The sequence below is a fragment of the Triturus cristatus genome, chromosome 4_1, assembly GCF_964204655.1.
Source record: "Triturus cristatus chromosome 4_1, aTriCri1.1, whole genome shotgun sequence".
Taxonomy (NCBI): Eukaryota; Metazoa; Chordata; class Amphibia; order Caudata; family Salamandridae; genus Triturus; species Triturus cristatus.
Genome location: NC_140585.1, coordinates 795357129 through 795377363, shown reverse-complemented (window position 1 = coordinate 795377363; position 20235 = coordinate 795357129). Strand labels below are relative to the sequence as shown.

At 47.8% G+C, this 20235-nt stretch overlaps 1 protein-coding gene across 1 annotated transcript in view; it reads right to left on the bottom strand.

Annotated features, from left to right (window-relative positions):
• LOC146855554 (uncharacterized) overlaps nucleotides 1-20235 on the bottom strand; it is a 421570-nt gene that overhangs the window by 191159 nt on the left and 210176 nt on the right. The window contains exon 11 of the mRNA XM_085653381.1: nucleotides 9385-9516. Within this exon, the coding sequence (XP_085509507.1) occupies nucleotides 9385-9516 (132 nt within the window). The remainder of the gene's footprint in view (nucleotides 1-9384; nucleotides 9517-20235) is intronic.

The following is a 20235-nucleotide window of genomic DNA, read 5'->3' as shown; positions in this document are numbered from 1 at the left end:
GACTTTAAAAACATAACCGTCAAGAGTCCCCTTACTTGCACCTTCAGCCATATTCATACAGCAGGGGTGAGTATGAAACTACAAAGTAGAAATACAGCCGATTCCACAGCAACAAGCAAATTAGTAAATATCAAATACTACATAAACATTACGATACCAAATATAACTCAATCAGCAAGGAACTCACCATCATCCTCAACACCTCCATCTCCACAGAAACCTTCCCGGACAGATAGAAACGCACAGAGATCAGACCCCTCCTGATGAAACCCTCAGCTGACCCCTGGAATCTTAAAATTATCAACCGATCTCCCTGCTCCCCAACGCAGCCAAAGTACTTGAGAAGCCATCAACTTACCCAACACCTGGAAAAAACCACCTACTTGACATCTCACATTCAGGAATCCCTGCCAACCATAGCACTGAGACCGAGCTGATTGCTGCTACAGACAACATCAGAACTCTCCTTGACCTCAGAGAAACTGTGGCCTTGATCCTCCTCGATTTCTCTGCTGCATTCAACACTGTGTCCCACCACACCCTCATCGACAGACTCCACAACATCGGCATACAGAATAAATGCCCTCTGGAGGATCACCTCTTTTCTTACAGGACTCAAATAGAGCATCTGACAGCCTCCCTTCACCTCAACACCCAAGGACATCATATGCAGTGTACCCCAAGGACCATTCCTCAGCCTCACCCTGTTTAACGTCTACATAAACTCCCTCGCTGACATCGTCAGATCCCCTGCACTCAATATTCTCCTAAGCAGACGACACTCAACAAATTCTCTCACTCACCGAGGACCCCTCCAAAGCCAAAACCAACTCTGCAACGCCATGACCAATGTAGCCAAATGGATGAGAGACAACTGCCTCAAACTGAACTTCAACAAACCAGAAGTACTGCTCTTCGGGAAGAACTCCTCCGTATGGGACCACAGCTGGTGGCCAGCAGAACTCGGACCAACACCCACACCAACAGACCAAGCATTGAACCTTGGCGTCATCCTCGACAGCCAACTGACCATGAAACATCAAGTGAACGCAGTCAACTCCTCCTGCTTCCATACCCTCTGCATGCTCTGCAGAATCATCAGATAATCCCAATCAACACCAGAAAGACTGTCACGCAGGATCTCATCATAAGCCACCTCGACTATGGCAACGCTCTCTATGCTGGAATTTCCTCTCAACTCCTCAGAAGTCTGCAGACCACACAGACTACTGCTGCCAGACTTATCATGGACTTCCCCAAACAGACCCACATCACCCCCTACCTCAGAAGGCTCCACTGGCTCCCCATCCAGAAGAGAAGTTAAAGATCCTCAAACACACCTACAAAGGTCAACACGATCAAGGACAGTCCTACATCAACCATAGACTCAACTTTTATCTGCCCGCAAGACACCTGCGCTCCCCTCTCTCACCCTTGCACATATCGCCTGCATCCATTGCATCCGTCGCAGCCGTCGCGGGCGCTGATCCTTCTCCTACATCGCCTCCAAGACCTGGAACGACCTGCCCCTCCACCTCCTAACAGCACCCTCCCTGGCAGACTTCAGAAAGGAACTCAAGACCTTGCTTTTCGAAGGAGACATGGCACCCTCAGTGCCCAGATCCCGCTAGGGGTGACCAGGGCCGGACTGGCCGTGGCGGACACCGGGCTATCCCCGGTGGGCCGCATGAGTGGGGGGGGGGGCGGTTTTGGGCCCCAGGGGGGGCGCTTTTGTTACAGGGCCGTTTTTGCAGCATTGCTGCAAAATCGGCCCGGTAACAAAATCGTCCGAAACCGGCCCTGGCAAAGAGCTCGGCCGCACTCCCAATCCCGGGGGGGGGGGGGAGGGGCAGCTGAACACTTTGCCAGGGCCGGTTTTGGTTCCCAGTCCAGCCCTGGGGGTGAGAGCGCTGTGCTTTACAAATGCAGATTGATTGATTGATGGTACCTAACATTAACTAGACTGAATTATTTTTAGGTATTAGATACCATGCTTATTTCTCCTGTAACAACAAGAACTTTCCATTGAAATTAATTGGCAGAAATATTTCAAAGGGTCCTATAAAAGCAAAATTTTAATTGTTTATTGCTGTTGGTGCATGAATGTTAGCAATTGTGCTGCATTTCATCATGACAAAAATGTCCATCTCCTTCCATAATTTGCTGTACATTCTTTGCGAACATGATGAACAAATAAGTCCCCAAAGGAATCTTAGTTAGTAAATACATTTAAATAATTAAAATGAACAGTCAGTTAGACTTGCAAACCCAAAACTAAATGAATCATGACAAAACACAATTCTGAGACCTGTCAGGAAGTGGGGCTAGAGACTTTGCTTGGCACTTAGCATGGCTTGATCATGCAGGAGTGATATTTCAAATCTTCTCATGCTCAATTTCTTTCATGGAAGCAAACCTTGGCAGTCATCATGTGCTGTTGGTGCTGTTTGGACTGCGGCTGCGCTTACACACAGAGTGTTCTTCGCAGCAGTGTTCTGACAATGAACTATAATTCCCAGCAGGACATGAACTCTTGTGTATTCTGGAGCAATGGTGAACATCTCGGATTTCAAAGTGTAGCTTCCCTCATGCCCATGGCACCTTTGCTAGGCAATCACGTTACCACGTTGCTGCAGCCAGGTCCTCCTTACATGTACCTTGGATTTCCTTGCCAAGATCTATTGCTTCTTATGGATTTATTTACTACAGTGCAAAGGTCAAATTGCAGTTTATTACTAGAGTAGAGCAAACTTGACTTACAAAAAACGGTTTGCTGCCTCACAGGTTGTATATTACAATGTATTACCATTGTTGAGGGATGAGAGGGGCATCAGTTCTCATTTGAGGCGTTGCTTATTATAAGTCATAGCCCCTCCTCACACTCAACAATGGCAATAAATATCATATAACACCCCAACGTCTACATATATTCTATATATGTATGTATACATGTATCAGTGTATATATGTTTTAGGGTCAGGATGCCTGCAGCTGTTTGATTGCAGTGCCTGGCTGCTGAGACCAGCCGTCACTGTGCAAGGGAATGTGCGGCAGGTGTTGACCATGTGTCCTACCAGCAGGTCATTCTATGTGATCAGCACCCGCTGGGCACAACCGACGGCCGGCTGGCCAAATATGGCAGGTAGCGTGCAGGGCTTGGCCGATGGCCAGGCCCTGCATCCAACACTGCTGTGCAATGTTGGAGACCATACAAAGGAAGCGTTGGCTGCTCAGCAGGTTGGTTGCAAGTCTGGCCAAAGGGGTTGGAAAAAGAATCATAAAAAACAACAATTTCAGTGAAAAAAACACCATTAAAAATTGAGCTAAAGTTCTAGCACCTAAAACGAATGAAAATCTCCTGGTATGGCTAGCAATGCACCCAACACACACAGTAACTAATGCCACCAACCATGTCATTGCCTTTAAGCATGTTTCTGTCAAGTATTGTGCCAATCCATAAAGAGGGCACAGTTAAGGGGGGTGCGGGGGCAATAACATTTTCATTTGCTTTTAAAGGTTTGCGCCTTTTGATCAATCTGTGTCAAATGTGGCAAATTAGTCAATGTTTATTCGGAGCCGATATCACTCCATAAACGATAAATACGATACAGCAGTAAAATCCCGGTGATCTCGTGCAAACAGTTTACAGTAACATGAATTGAACTGCATAAAACGGGGACGTGATATGGATTTTGATTTAATATGAATAAAGCCTCAATAAACCCATGAAGCTAAAAAGACGAGCACGCCACAATTCAGATTAACACAGGGAAATCAAAGGGAGATATTTACTTATCTTTACAACATGATTTTAAGAGTTTACTGCAAAGTGCAAGTGCATCCCAAGGACTAAGGATAAATCCTTCAGAAAAAGTGACATTTATATCCTTCTAGGCGTGGAACAAAAACTACAACAAAATAAATACCAAAAGTAAAGTAGATTGTTCACACAAAATAGTCACATGGACAAACAGGTAAATGTAACAGGTCGTTGGTCTGATACCTAAAAGCAACATGCAAGTGAATCGTATTGAAACAAAATGTAGTCAACAAAAAACAATGTATGATGTACACCAGACCTAAATATGACTGAATCCCAGGCGTTAGCTGTGCTATCACAGTCTCTTTTGAATTCTACATCAGCACCCTCATCTCCCTGAACTCTAACAACAGCTCAAAATATTTTCCATCAATGTTCTGCTGTACTTTAGAGTCAGTAAAATAAAGTGCTTTACCCATGTTTAACCATAAACATTTGATATAACTTTGCCAGGGAATGCTGCTAATGCCATCCACAATCAATCAATCACTGATTATTTTGCGATGCAACTTGGACGCAGATTTTAGACCAAACCGCATGCCATAATTATAAAGGCGCCATAGAAAATGAGTCCACAGTAAACCGCATAACCAATTTCGAATGGCAAATATAATTTGCACAGCTTGAGGGGACAGCTAATAATCTTTTAAGAAACCTCTTTTCCGCTACCTATAAGGAGGCAGCATTGGTATGTCCCCACATCCCAATATTGCAGGCTCCAGACACAGCTTTACTCATATATGTTCAAAATGTCATTTATCGGCTTCCGACCTAAATTTGCAGTGAATCTCGCCACGGCCAGTATTGATTTCTCAAAATACTGTTTTTCATTAGTCACATGCTTGGACCATGAGTTAGAAGAGTTAAATAATAGATCACGAATCACGATAGGAAAAGGTATCTGTAGCCAAGATTTATTTCCCCTGAATTATAAACGTATGGGCCTTCATTCTTACTAGACCCTAAAATCATGGAATATTTTCCCCCTATTAACCTTTAACTACAAATCCTCCATAAATGTAAAAAAGTTGTTTAAAGAAATTACAATGCATTGCCTGTGCGAGCTCTCAGCACGGCATCATCAACATAAAGCAATATAGGAGGAGCAGGGCGAACACGTATGTGTGGCACATCTATAGCCCTGTCAACCAAATATTTGTCAACACCATTCATATAGAAAGTAAAAAGGAATGGGGCAAAAAGTACGCCCTTGTCTAACCCCACTTCTAGCTCTAAAGCATTCACCTCTGTGGCCTTAACGGACAGAAGCCGCAGTATCAGAATAGAATTGCCCAAGAAAATAAATTATGCCCCCATCCACTCCCATTTCAGATAAACTATCCCACATAAGAGAGTGGTTAACAGACTCAAATGTGCAGGAGAGGTCCATAAAGGGCAAATACAATGTCTTCTCTTTGTTATGAGAATACTTACAGACTGGGTCAGCTTTTCTCCCTTTCTTAAATATGGGGACAATTATTGACTTTTTCCAAGACATAGTTGAGCCCATTTTTAAAACAGCATTGAGCACGTTAATAAGTGGGGGAGGGGGGCACAAATCAATACAATACAAAAACAAATCTAGGGAAATACCATCTGGCCTAAATGCTTTGCCCCTATGACAACCGTAAAGTGCAGTAATAACACCTTCCCCATCGCCCCCACAATCCTCACCTTCCCTTACTGGTCTACAAGCCAAACTATCCATCTCTGAAGAGAAAATAGCAGAAAAATGAGTCACCCACCCTTGGCCGGAATAATCAATTCTAATAATGGACTTGACGCTGCCGGAAAAAAAGGATTATTAATAATTTTTCAGAATGGGACGTTGTTAGACTGCTTACTCGCTTCTATTAGAGTATCCCAGGTCTCATCCCTAATCTGTTGTTTCCTTCACCCAAGCATTTTCATATAATGGGATCTGCACTCTTTAAAGGCCCCCTTATCCCACCGAACCATATAAAGTATTTGCCTAAGAGTCCTAGGTACTTTACTACATTCGAAAACGAAACCAGCCCCAATTACTGTCCGTGCGTGGGCTTCTCATTACTCCTGCCTATATGTGTGAGGTGAAGGATGTAAAGGCTGTAATGTAATACACCTGGAGGCATCAACATCCAGACCCGTCTCTACCAGGTCCCTATGCGAGCTCACCAAATCAGATAAACATTTCTCAATGTCAATGGGAAACCCCATTCCTTCTGCAAGCTACTAGCTCCTAACTCAATAATGACGGCCCTTCCATCCCCGCTCGAATGTCAAAGTCCACGATAAGGGGGGCATATGATCACTTAGACTTGATGGAAGAACCTGAAAAATCCTAACATGAGAACTTAAGTTATGTAACACCATTACAAAACCAGAGGCACTACATTTAGCATTCCCACAAATGAAGGACACATCATCTCGATGGTGCTGGCAAAATCAGAAGCAAAAAGAAAAGTATACTTAATTAAAAGATTGTTTAGAACCTCCCCGTACCTTGAGTCGGTAAAGTGCCTTATCCCTTCATCGTTGTTGCCAAATATTCTGCAGAATCCCCTGGTATTTAAAGTTCAATGGGAGGCAATAATATTTATAGTTGCTTATAACCTTAGAACTGTTTGACGAATCTACATCAAATGTGCAGGCAGTTAACAAGTTACACCCAAGTTACACCCAGTGTAGATAGTTCAGGTTTTGTGCAGTTCCATTTGAGGGAAGGAATTAAAGGAGGTCAACACATTTGTATTTACTAATAACTTCGGTACCATCTGATGGATCTGTGCGTAATTTGGCAGCGATGGCGTGGTGCACTTACCCTTGGCTTTCTCAATTTCAAGAAGGCTTATCAATGGGAAGGAGACTTTGAGGGGGTGAGGGGTGGAAGTAGTGTTCATCTGATAATATATTTAGCAGTTTTAGATGAATCCACACAAAATTTGGCAGATATTTAGCAGTTTTAGCTTACTATTATGTCAAGTTTTGAACAGATCCATTGGGGGAAAAGAATTGGGAAGGCAATTACAGTTTCATTCACTAATAACTTTGGCGCTGCTAAAGCAATCTGTATGAAATTTGGCAGCGAGCAAATTAAGCCCGGTAAGCATTGTGCAAGTCCAGGCAGGTCCTGCAGCCAACCCTCGCAGCACACAGTCAAGGATGGTTGGGCACAGGTCCTCGTCAAAAGCTGTGCACAGCGCAGAATGAGTACGTCTGGCAGGCGCATTGCAGGTTGCCACCATGGTTGTTTGGGTATTGGGCCTGGAGCTGCAGCCAAGCCCCACAGAACACAACCAAAGGCTGTGTGTAGTGTGGGTTTGGCGGAAAAGGTGGTTTGAGAACAGGACTGGGCCACAGGCCAAAGGCTATGCAAAGCAGGGTTTGAAAAATCAAGTCAATTAAAAACAATGATTAAAATCACAGTGAGTTGTGGTTGTGATTAGTGGCAGCTGCCACGGAATGGTACCGGTGGGGCAGGGGCAGGGGGTAGAAAAAAAAGTAAATTTCACATACCTGGCTGCCGCCTCTCCCCCATCCTCTTCTGTTCTTCTGTTGACGCACGCAAGTTCCAAAACTCCCCTAAGCCAATCACAACGCTGCTGTCACCAGCATGACAGCAGCATCGTGATTGGTCTGGGAGCCATGGTTCGGCACTCAGACAGGGAGTAGGAGCCTGTACATGTTCTCCGCCTAGGCTGTGCAATACAGCCGGGTAGAGTGCATGCTAAGTGCACATGACTGTTTGGCTGGCCCAAGACGGCCAGCCAAACTGTCATGCGCACTTAAGTGTAACAACCACTTCTTCCCCTGCTGGCTGTGTTGATAGCCCAGCCCCACCCAGCCTCGCCTAGCCCTGCCCCGCCCTGCCCCGTAAAACTGCCTCAGTAAGGAAAAATAAAGTGATAACATTGTGTTATTATCATTTTCTTTTTTCTTTTTGCACTGCTCGAAGAGCAGTGGGGTGACGCTCCTCAGCCATAGCGAGGAGCCGCCCTGGTTGTGGTGTAAACTTGTCAGTCAACTGAAATTCACCTTATGTTTAGCAATGCACATAACACCACGCACCATGCTCAAAACGCCAATTTGGCAAAGGTACAGAAACAAACAAAAAAAATGATCAAGAGAACAACATGAAACCATGGCAGGTGGCACGTCTTATGGTGTGTATTATGAACGTTGCAAACCATAACAGGTGCATTTCAGTGATTTTGAGTCAGAAATGTTCCACAGCATGGAAAAGAGAGTTGGTGACACAGAGATATTTCTAAGCTATGTGTACTCACTATTACCGTTAAGCATAAAGCTTTCTATATCAAGCTACGTAAGGTATCTCTGTCTTGTAGAGTTTCCCTACATCCTACAGGCATCCCTGATCAGAAGAAGTAACAGGTCAAAGCAGTGGAGTCCTGTAGCTTAGTTTTCTGCAATATTCCACTCCATTCCTCATTCCTACCACTGCCCCTCACATCCCTGTATATGTGGTCACAAGTGGAGGTGGTGAGAGGGGGATGGGCACCCGTGGCGGGCTCTGCGGCGGCTGCAGTGAAGAGTGGGGTGGTGGTGCTGGTGAGTATTTTCTCCGTTTGCTGCTCCCACGCGGCAAACCTATTGAGGAGTGTGGGGGAGGCTGTTGCCACCCGAGATGGCAGGTGATAGCGGGGGGAGGCCGCCAACACCAAAACTCGTGCCGCCGGGGTGGACCGTCCCCCCCATCCACCCTAGCTACGCAACTGGGATTCGTAGCACAAAGGTTAGTGCTTCTTGCCAAGACCCTAGTTTTGAAACATATAAAGGCAATGTGGTATATGCGTATGATTTGAAACAAACCTGGCCAATTACATTGCAGCACCGAATACATATGCTTTTTACAATAAAAGTCACAGATGATTTTTTCTTAAAGTGAAATAAAAGTGATGCAACTTAATACCAGAAAACCAACAGAAGGTATGTGAGAAAACCAAGTGAAAAAAAGAAGAAATCATTGCTGTCACATTAGAAGTGATCCAAAGCGTTCCCATAAAGGTTTCATAAGACACGCCTATGTAAATCTACAGTACACCATAAGAATGGGGTCTAGCTTTCAATTATATAAATTAAACTATTGGCCCCGATGAAGGGAGGGACTCTTTTGTTAAAAACTTGTGGTGAAAATGGTTGCCAATTTTTCCTCGACCTGCTACGTAACTCCAATATTGACATGTGAGATACTAAACAACACTGTAGATTAGAATTCACATTGTTATTGTTGCGGTGGAAGATCTGGTGGAGAAGGCTGGGCGTATGGAGACATTAAAGAGCACACATGTGGCCCAATCATTGTTAGAAAGAGTAGGTACAAAGGCACCCGAAGAGAACGCCATGAGGCAAGGTATGAGCATCCTTTCCAACATGCCCAACACCTGCATACACACCACAAAGAAAGGACCACTCATACTGATATAAACAAGTACAGCAGGCACCTTCAGTGCTGCTAGTGTATATGGCTTCTTCATGTTCAGATTACAGCACAGTGGTCCACCTGTCTTTAAATGTTAACCGTATTTCATTATTAGTTGTTCTTACTGCTCGCATAATTCACCTACCAGTTCCTCTATCTTTGGTGGGGTAACGCCTGACAGCGGTGAGATGGACAACCGCACACTGTCATGTTGCCATTTGAAGAACAGGCAGAGGGAATACTGGCCAGTAATCCTTATAGTAATGTATTCATTTACCTGAAATAAAGGAAAGAAACATAAATACACCATCTTCCTGTATTGGACTCCAAGTTTGAGCCACAATGAGGCATAAGGCTTTAGAAGGATTTATAAAGGATAGGATGGTCATTCGTACATAAAGCATTACACAAAAGTATCCTATTAGTTAATGGTCAAATCTACTGAATGTAGCATCTCATGCAGCAGGCCTTCTCTGCGTTTTGCCCTTAATCTGGGTAGGTATGGATTGGTATTTACAAAGCACTGATGCAGCTTGGAGAAACAAACAAGGCACTGTACAAGCGTAGGTGGGGAGGGAACGATTTATTCAGACGCTTACTTTCAACCTCTTTCCATACAGATAATTCATTGGGGATCAACTTGGGCGACACTTAGGGAGTTGCTAGAGCTTATTTTGTGTGCAACACGTTGAACCATGCAACGGAGAGAGTATTTGTTGTGAGCACTCACTTCACTTGCTTGGGTGCAGGTGTCAGGCAATGCCTGAAGCCGGTTGAGTGACCTCAGATCTGTTTGACGTGATCTCTCAATAATGCAGGCGTAAACTAATTCACAAGCTGCCAGTGGGAAACAGTGCCTCAGCAAGTTGAAGCAGTCTAACTGGAAGCAGAACTGTATGCTGGGTTTCTCCTCATTAAATCTTTTCTGGGCAGTTGACCGATACAAAGATTAGGACTTGGTCACCACTGATGTCCAAAGAGATTGTGCGACTTTGTATCAGCCTACTAAAAGGATTACCCATTATATTTTTTTTTTTTTTTTTTTTTTTGAAACCGTTTATTACATGTTAAAAAAGGTTACAGGTATGGGCCTACAACCATCCGGCCGGCCGCTAGAGTGGCAGAAGCATATGACATACCTACAGTAAAAGTCTCTTGGCGGTGCAGATCGGTAAATCAGGAGATATCAATGGCGCAGGCCACATAACTCCAAGCCCACAATACGGTTTCCTTTTTTTCAAAACAGAACAACACAAAAAACCACACCCGCAAGGCAACCCGCAATCCAAAGTGACGGCACGTGCTCCTTAAGTGGGGGATCCCAACCAGCAGCCAAACTCTGAAGAGGGGAATGGGAATAGATCAAGGACAGGGGAACCACATGCGGATTACCCATTATAAACTAATGGGTAACCCAATCACTGTGCGGACCTGGGTATAATATATTATAGAAAACAGATGGTCCTACACTCTTTTATCGTGCATCAGGCCAAAAACATTTATAATTCAAATACAATTTTCTGCCTACATAAGCTCAGCACATGGTAGTTAATGTATGTAAGACTTTCAAATATAAACCTAAAGAAAGGAGAAAACACCCGCTGATTCTTGAAGAAAGAATCTGTTTTATTCACAGAACCGTTTTCTCAGGTAAACACATTACCAAGTTATATTGTGATCAAGAGGTTGCTCCAAGGGAAGGGAAGTGAAGGAGCAGTGCTCGTGTGTGAAAGAGATGAAAATAAAAAGGACACAGAGTGAGAAAAATTCTAAAAGACGTAATTACAACACTTATTTTTATCTAAACTGGTTGTAAGTAACATCAGCACCAGTCAGTTGTGGCCTGTCCATCTTTTGTCATTTTCATTGATTTAAACAATTTTCAAAAGTAGCAGAGAGGTATCATCTGTTGGTTGGACGGGTTAATAGAGACATATGGTACAGGCTTCAAAGGGGGATGAATGTTGACGTTTCGACCAGACTTAATGCGTAGAGGGTATTTTAATCCTCCGCTTGCGGGTCTTCCTCAGGACAGGGGAAGAGCGGGAGGCAACCTATAGTGATAAGCATGAAAAGGATATAAATACCATAAAGTAACTAAACTAATAAAAAAAACGGGAACTAAACGTGCCTTAGTTACTGACAAACTGTAGGTGCCTGAAGTTTGAAGGCCCTGATCACAGCTCCCGGGGGTGGGTAGTCTGGAAAGGGGATGAAGGTGCATATCAGATTACCCATTCCGTACTGGGGTCAATAAATGAGAGTAGGAAAACCAATGCCCACTTACCCGCATCACAATTGCGGTGTATTATAGTATAATCCAATGATGGCGTATCCAAAACCCCATCACAAAAGCAGCCGAATTGCTGTGTTATTTAGAGAATTGAATCCTTAAGCAGGGAGAAAATCAACAACCCTCTTTCATTATCAATACAAAAGTGAGCAAGCCCAAAATGAATAGGAACCCAGTCTTGTAATATGGAGCAGCGAGACAAAGTTCACAGCCTCGTGGGGATGTAAATACCTGTAAAAGCTTGATTATATCAGCTCGGGGGATTCTGGTCTACACTCGTCACGAGGCGGCACAAGACTGGCCGACACGAAGAGAAGGAGAGAGAATGTAGTGCGATCTGAAGCCCTGCATGCTGTCTTCTTAAATCAATTCTTTTGGTGGCTGAGAGACAATTAGGATGGAGTGGCAGTGGCAGATATCTTTGGTTGTGCTTGATCAATTGATCTTACCAGCACTTATTGGACCTGATTCACAAGAAAGTAGGAAAAGTACAGGCGGGAATTTGTCTGCATGTATTTTCCTAGTTTCTGGATTCACAAATATTGTCATGAGTACTCCTGGAAATCTGTCCCAGGTACAGGTTTCCAGACATAATTCTGCAAAGATCATGTGACATTCCCAGCAGGATGCTAGCCCCCCCAGTGGGCGCACTTTTTGTGTGCACTTTTTGTTCTCTCGGCAGAGAATGTTTTTTTCCCGGGAGAAAGCCCTTCCTCTACACCCCGCAAATATTGGTTTATCCATTGCCCATCCCACTCTAGAAAGGGATTTATGCAAGCCCTTAGCGGGAGCAAAACTCCAGGAAACGGAAAGGACAGAAGTTTATGAATGCCAACAGTCATGTATGTGAGCGTTCACAAACTTCCAAGGCTAACCATGCATTGGAATACCAACTTTCCCACCCCTTGAGTGGGATTCATGGATACAGAGAACTCCCCCTCATGGAGACTTGTAAATTCGTTTCTGATTGCCAGGAATGCTCTTGTGAATTCTTTATAGATGTACGTATGGTACATTTGAAATTATCTAAGTGAATAGAACCCATAATTCTTTTATGACACTGTCAAACTTTGTCACTTATTAATGAACAAATTACTTACCAGAAAATCTTGAGCAGTACCTCTGCATGCTTGTAGGTGGCACCGAACGGTTCCGTGTCTGCGTCACCCGCGCTGGATGTGAAGTGCACAGTGCCTATATAGGTGCCACCCCACTTGCTTACTTCAGTTTCTATGCGACTGTTTCCACGCCAGAAGCACATAGCCACGCCAAGGTGTTGTGACCAATGTGCGAAACAGGCCAGCCAGGATCTTTGTAGGAGGAGAATTCCAGAACACAGAACGGGGAGGATCGGTAAGGAATCTGCTGCTAGTCTGTACTAGAAAAGATGCTACTGAAGGTAAGTAACTTGTTTATCTGATAGAGTCTTCTAGCCACAGATTCCTTACCTTAGAATAGATACCAAAGCAATCTCTCCCTGGAGGTGGGTCTGCAAACTGGTTCAGACTTAAAAAGGCAAAGTGCCCATCAGTAGGGACCAGACTGTAAATGTAGAAGGGTTTAGTAAATGTGTTCAGAGTTGCCAAAGTTGAAGCTAGACAGATATCCAGGACTGGGACTACGCTAGCCAATGCAGTGGTTGCAGCTTTGGCTCTGGTAGAATGAACCTGCAAACCATGAGAGGGATGTTTCTTGGTCAGTGCATAGCAGATCTTAATACGAAGTACAATCCATCGGGAGATGGTCTGCTTCTGCACTGGTTTTCCCTTCTTTGTGCCTGTAAAACCCACAAAAAGCTGATCATCCACCCGAATTTCTTTGGCGTGGTCGAGAATGATAGGGCTCTTTTCGCATCCAGCCAATGACATCTCTATTTCTCCTTGGAGGGATGTGGCACAGCAAAGAAAGCCGGCAGTGCGATACTTTGCCTGCCTGACATGGAAGGGTGCCACCACCTTTGGTAATAAAGAGGCATGGTGCGGAATACTAATTTGTCTGGGAAGAAGCTCATGTACGGAGGTTGGGCAAATAGAGCCTGTAATTCGAGGACCTTGCTGGCCGATGTTATGGCCACCAAGAAAACAATCTTGAATGTCAGGAGTCGGAGTAAACAACTGTGCATTAGTTTGAAGGCAGAACACATCAGGTAGATAAAAACCAAATTTAGGTCGAATTGGGACATAACAAAAAGTTAGGGCGGGAACATGTAATGAAGACCTTTAAGGAATAGTGTCACAACCGGTGACATTAACAGGTAGGGTTGATCCAGCAGCTGCAAGAAAGTCGATATGTCATGCCTAGAGCATGGCCTTGCCACGCTGATGACAAAACAAACAACAACATTTCAGACAAGGATGCGGATATTGGGTCAATATGTTTTCAGTGCACCAAGCCACAAACGGGTCTCAATGACAGATGTAAACAGTCTTTGTCGATGGATGCCTGGCTGCCAGAATGACATCACATACTTCAGAGGGAGGTCTAAAACTTTCAAATGTCGTTACTCAATCTCCGTGCATAAAGGTTGAGAGCATGTAGGTTTAGGTGCAGAACCCTGCTCTGTTGCCGTGTCAGGAGATCCACCAAAGAGGCAGCCTGATCGGAGGACAGATGCTCATGTTCAGGAGTTCTGGACTCTCTTCGCCCAGTCCGGAGCCACCAAGATGACTTGGTCCTGGTCGGTTCAGATCTTTTTCAGAACTCGAGGGAGGAGAGTTATTGGAAGAAAGGCATATAGGAGTCCCGTACATCAGGCTATTTGACAAGTGTTTTTGAGCGAGAGACGCTTTGGAAACTCCAAATCACAGTGGTGCTGACATTGGGATAGGTGTTTGCCACTAACCCAATCTCAGTTCAGCAGCCACCACTGCAGATCTTGTGCAGTCTCCTCCAACCTCTGGACGTTTGTGCTGTTCCCGCTGGGACTTCAGATCCCACTAGACAGCCCACATGTGCCACCGGGTATGTTTCACTAGCAGGATGCAGGAGGCCATCAGATCCAGCAGCCTCAGAATCAGTCTCACTGGGATCCAGGACTGAGGCTACAACATCGGGATCATAGCCCAAATGTCCTGGACTCTCCATATCCGCAGAAAAGTACAGAACTGCATTGTGTCCAGCATGGCCCCAGTGAAAGAGAGCATCTGAGAAGGAGTCAGGTATGACTTTGGCATGTTGATAGTGAATCCCAATGAATGTAGGATGTCCGCCGTAGTCTGGGGTAGGGTGAGAACTGCCCGGGGCATGCTCACCTTCAGCAGTCGGTCCTCGAGGTAGGGGAAGATTGGGACTCCTGATCTCCGAATATGTGCTGCAAGTACCACCATCACTTTCGTGAGCACCTGAGGGACACTGGTTAGGTCAAAGGGGAGCACAGCAAACTGAAAATGCTCCTGACGGGGGGGAGGAGCCTAGCACTTGACCAAGATGGCCGCGTGAGTTCTGAGCTCCCGAGACCCTCGCGCCCTCCGTCGATTATCCTGTCTCTAATCCTGTCTGCATGCATGGCATCGTGTAGATGACTTGTCAGGGAGGCGATTGATGCTACCCGAGGTCGGATCGCCCACCGGGAACCGGAGTTATGCATGGCGGAAGATTGCGGCCTATCTCCGAGGGATGCCAGGGGCTGGGGTTGGCAGGATGCCCGACCTCTAGTTGAACAACAGCGGCCAGGCAAGGTGTGAACTGTCGGATGGAGGTCCCCGTCCTTTCACTTTCACTTTCTCTCCCTTTGTCTGCCCTGCCCCTGGAGAGCCCTTGATGGCTTTATTTTCCTTTGGACGCTCTACATGCTGCTCTGGCGGCCCACTGCAGACCTGATCACTCCTGATTCCTCTTGCTGAGAGAGGGCCGTCTTATCGGAACCGAACTGCTTGGTGCCAACCATGTCGGGCAAAGCAGAGGTGGATCGGCTGAAGCCTAAGTCTACCAGGCGGGGAGCCTATTCTCAAGCTAATAATATGGACCGCTATGCTCTGCAGAAGGGGTCACCGAGTGGGTCGAGCCAGTCGCCGGATACCCAGAAGGAGGTCTCGCCCTTGGCCCCGGAGCTTTCGCTGCAGGATGTCATGGGGGCGCTCGAGGGGATGCAGACCTCGATTGGGAGACAATTTGAGGCCCTGGCGCATAAAGTGGATACCATCTTGGTGGACGTTAACCTGATCCGCGCAGATTTGGGCAAAACCAACGAACGGGTTAAAACCCTGGACCTCAAGACCACGGGCCTCGCCGAGGAGGTTTCGGAACTGCAGATCGAGGTTCGTAAGCTGAGGACCGAGAGTGATCTCGCCGCCCGTCGGCTGGAGGACTTTGAGAGCCGGGCCAGGCGCAACAACGTGCTCGTTATCGGGGTCCCGGAGTCCTCGGATGAGGCTTCGGTTGACCTGCTCGTGGAGGACTTGGTGCTTAACCATCTGCAGCCTAAGGGTCTTGGGAAGTTCTTCACGATTGAAAGGGCCCACAGAGTGCCGGGTGGGAAGCCCAGGGTGGGAGCCCCGCCGAGGCCGATCGTCGCCCGGCTCTTTCATTTTCGAGATCGGGACGCTATCCTGCAAGCATCGAGGGTAACGGGCCCGGTCCCCTTCCAGAACGCGTCGGTGAATTTCTATCCTAATTTCACCCAGCAGGTGCAGAGGCAGAGACAGGGCTTTCTGGGGGTGAAGAGGCGCCTTCGGGAGAGGGATCTGAAGTATGCCATGCTCTTCCCTGCCAGATTACGTGTGGTGTACGAAGACCGGACATTCTTTTTTGAGTCTCCCGCCATGGCCGATGAATGGCTGGACGCTTTGCCCCGACGACGGACGGGAGAGGACACTGCCGCGGATGGGGACAGTGGCCGGGATGGGCAAGGGTGATGTTTTCAGAGCTGGTCTGACTCGATTTGACTTTATCTAATGACTTGAATAGAGTGCAGTAAATGCGGAGGGTTGCGGGAGGACGAGGGGAGCTCTTTCCTCCCTTAGGGTACTTTTTGTAGATTTGGGTTTGGTAGGGCGACAGGCACACTGCAAGTTGGGGGTGCTTTGTAAGCTGCAGCAGGGGTGCAGGGTGGGGGGGATGGTTGGGATTTTGGGTTTGTTATTGGGGGGTTTGTTTCTGCAAGGCGTAATGATCATTCTCGGGATTGTTCCATGGTGGCTCTTCGGGTGGGGGGTGGGCCTCTTTGTGTTTGGGGATGGGGGGTAGAGGTTTAAGTGTTATTAGCTGGAATGTTAATGGTTTGGGAGATCGCATTAAGCGCGGGATAGTTTTGCAACATTTGAAACGGTCAATGCCAGATGTTGCCCTACTGCAGGAGACACACCTTATAGGTAATACGTGTTATGCTCTTAATAGGAAGGGTTATAAATTCATAGCTCATTCGGGATTTTCCTCCGGGTCCAGGGGTGTGGGCATCCTAGTCAGGGCCTCGCTACCATTTGAGGTGGACTCCACAATTGTTGACGATAGGGGGAGGTTTGTGGCGGTGGCGGGGAGGTGGGAAGGTAGAACTTTGGTTTTGGTTTCGGTTTATGTCCCTCCAGCCCTGCAGGCCTCCACGTTTACAGATCTGGGTAGGGCCTTGCTGGATCTCCCGGGAGGTATGCTAGTGGTGGGGGGGGATTTCAATGCTGTCGGCTCTGGGCTGCTGGATAGGTACCCGCCCAGAGACACTGGGGGGGCTCAGAAGTGGCTCCCAGACTTACTAGACACACTCGGCCTGATAGATTGCTGGAGGCTCCGGCACCCCACTCAGCGTCAATACACCTTCCACTCCGGGGCGCATGGTAGCCTCTCTAGGATTGACTACCTGCTCACTTTGGCTGCGCACGCCCCACTGGTGTCTGAGGTCAGGCACATGGCGCGTGGCATATCGGACCATTCGCCAGTGTGGGTCAGGCTGGATATAAGCCGCGAGGGAGGGGGAAGGGTGGCTCCTATTAACCCCTGGTACTTTCGAGATTCCAAGATGCGCAGCGCACTGGTGAAGACCAGAACGCGTCGGTGAATTTCTATCCTAATTTCACCCAGCAGGTGCAGAGGCAGAGACAGGGCTTTCTGGGGGTGAAGAGGCGCCTTCGGGAGAGGGATCTGAAGTATGCCATGCTCTTCCCTGCCAGATTACGTGTGGTGTACGAAGACCGGACATTCTTTTTTGAGTCTCCCGCCATGGCCGATGAATGGCTGGACGCTTTGCCCCGACGACGGACGGGAGAGGACACTGCCGCGGATGGGGACAGTGGCCGGGATGGGCAAGGGTGATGTTTTCAGAGCTGGTCTGACTCGATTTGACTTTATCTAATGACTTGAATAGAGTGCAGTAAATGCGGAGGGTTGCGGGAGGACGAGGGGAGCTCTTTCCTCCCTTAGGGTACTTTTTGTAGATTTGGGTTTGGTAGGGCGACAGGCACACTGCAAGTTGGGGGTGCTTTGTAAGCTGCAGCAGGGGTGCAGGGTGGGGGGGATGGTTGGGATTTTGGGTTTGTTATTGGGGGGTTTGTTTCTGCAAGGCGTAATGATCATTCTCGGGATTGTTCCATGGTGGCTCTTCGGGTGGGGGGTGGGCCTCTTTGTGTTTGGGGATGGGGGGTAGAGGTTTAAGTGTTATTAGCTGGAATGTTAATGGTTTGGGAGATCGCATTAAGCGCGGGATAGTTTTGCAACATTTGAAACGGTCAATGCCAGATGTTGCCCTACTGCAGGAGACACACCTTATAGGTAATACGTGTTATGCTCTTAATAGGAAGGGTTATAAATTCATAGCTCATTCGGGATTTTCCTCCGGGTCCAGGGGTGTGGGCATCCTAGTCAGGGCCTCGCTACCATTTGAGGTGGACTCCACAATTGTTGACGATAGGGGGAGGTTTGTGGCGGTGGCGGGGAGGTGGGAAGGTAGAACTTTGGTTTTGGTTTCGGTTTATGTCCCTCCAGCCCTGCAGGCCTCCACGTTTACAGATCTGGGTAGGGCCTTGCTGGATCTCCCGGGAGGTATGCTAGTGGTGGGGGGGGATTTCAATGCTGTCGGCTCTGGGCTGCTGGATAGGTACCCGCCCAGAGACACTGGGGGGGCTCAGAAGTGGCTCCCAGACTTACTAGACACACTCGGCCTGATAGATTGCTGGAGGCTCCGGCACCCCACACAGCGTCAATACACCTTCCACTCCGGGGCGCATGGTAGCCTCTCTAGGATTGACTACCTGCTCACTTTGGCTGCGCACGCCCCACTGGTGTCTGAGGTCAGGCACATGGCGCGTGGCATATCGGACCATTCGCCAGTGTGGGTCAGGCTGGATATAAGCCGCGAGGGAGGGGGAAGGGTGGCTCCTATTAACCCCTGGTACTTTCGAGATTCCAAGATGCGCAGCGCACTGGTGAAGACAGTGGATAATTTCTTCAAGGACAATCAGGGGTCCGTGGACTCGGCCGTGTCATTGTGGGAAGCATTTAAGACCGTGCTGCGAGGGGAGGCCCTCTCACTTGTAGTGGCGGCCAAGCGGCGGAGAGATGGCGAGGTTATGCAAGTGGAGGAGGAGATCGGGGCTTTGGAGGGAGCGTTAGAGGAGGAGGTAACAGCGGCCTCACTGCATGAGCTGAGCTTGAAGCAAGCCGAGTATAAGGACCTTGTGACAAATGCCGCTAAGACCCTCAGTAGGGAACAGCAGGGCCGCCTGTATGATGTTGGTGACAAGGCCGGGAAGCTCCTAGCTTGGCTGGATAAAAAAGAAAGGGTTAATAGAGTAGTGCCGGAGTTGACGGGAGAGGGGGGAGAGGTGATTGTGGAACCTGAGGGGATTGTACAGTCTTTCTCGGACTATTTCCGTAAGGTTTATGCCTCAGTGTCGGATAGGCCGCCCGAGGACTCGCGTGACCTCTTGAGGGATATCGCTCTGCCCTGTCTCTCTGATGTAGATAGAGATGATCTTGATGGAGACATAACGGTCGATGAGGTGGCGGGAGCTATTCGCGCGCTGAACCCGGGCAAGGCCTCGGGCCCGAATGGCTTGCCGATTGACCTGTATAAGCTGTTCCCGGATAGGGTAGCCCCTCACCTGCGCGCCATGTTCGTGGAGGCGCGGGGGAGTGGGACCCTCCCGTTGGACCAGAGGCTGGCGACAATTGTTGTGATACACAAAGATGGTAAACCCCGAGATAAGTGTGCCACATATAGGCCCATCTCACTCCTCAACGCCGAGCCGAAGATTCTGGCTAAAATCCTGGCGGGCCGATTGGTCAGGGTACTTGGGACTGATTCACCCGGATCAATCCGGTTTTATTCCGCATCGCAACACCGCGTTAAACCTTCGGCGCCTTCATGGTGTGATCGCCAGGGCTGGCACGCTGCGAGAACCGGCTATTGTGGCGTCTCTTGATGCCGCGATGGCCTTTGATACGGTGGAATGGGCGTATTTGTGGGCTGTGCTAGCCAAGTTCGGCTTTGGCCCTGGTTTTGTGAGTTGGGTGAGGTTGCTGTATGAGGGACCCCTTGCGAGTGTGGTGGTAAATGGCCGGGCATCGACTCCGTTCCGGCTTGGGAGGGGGACTCGGCAGGGCTGCCCCCTGTCGCCTCTGCTGTTCGCCCTTGCCCGTGAACCGCTGGCGGCGTGGATACGCTGGCACCCGGACATACGTGGCCTTCGCTGGTCGCCCGAACACGAGGACCGCATTTTGCTATATGCTGACGACATCCTGTTGTATCTTGCCTCGCCCAAGAATTCATTCATAGTG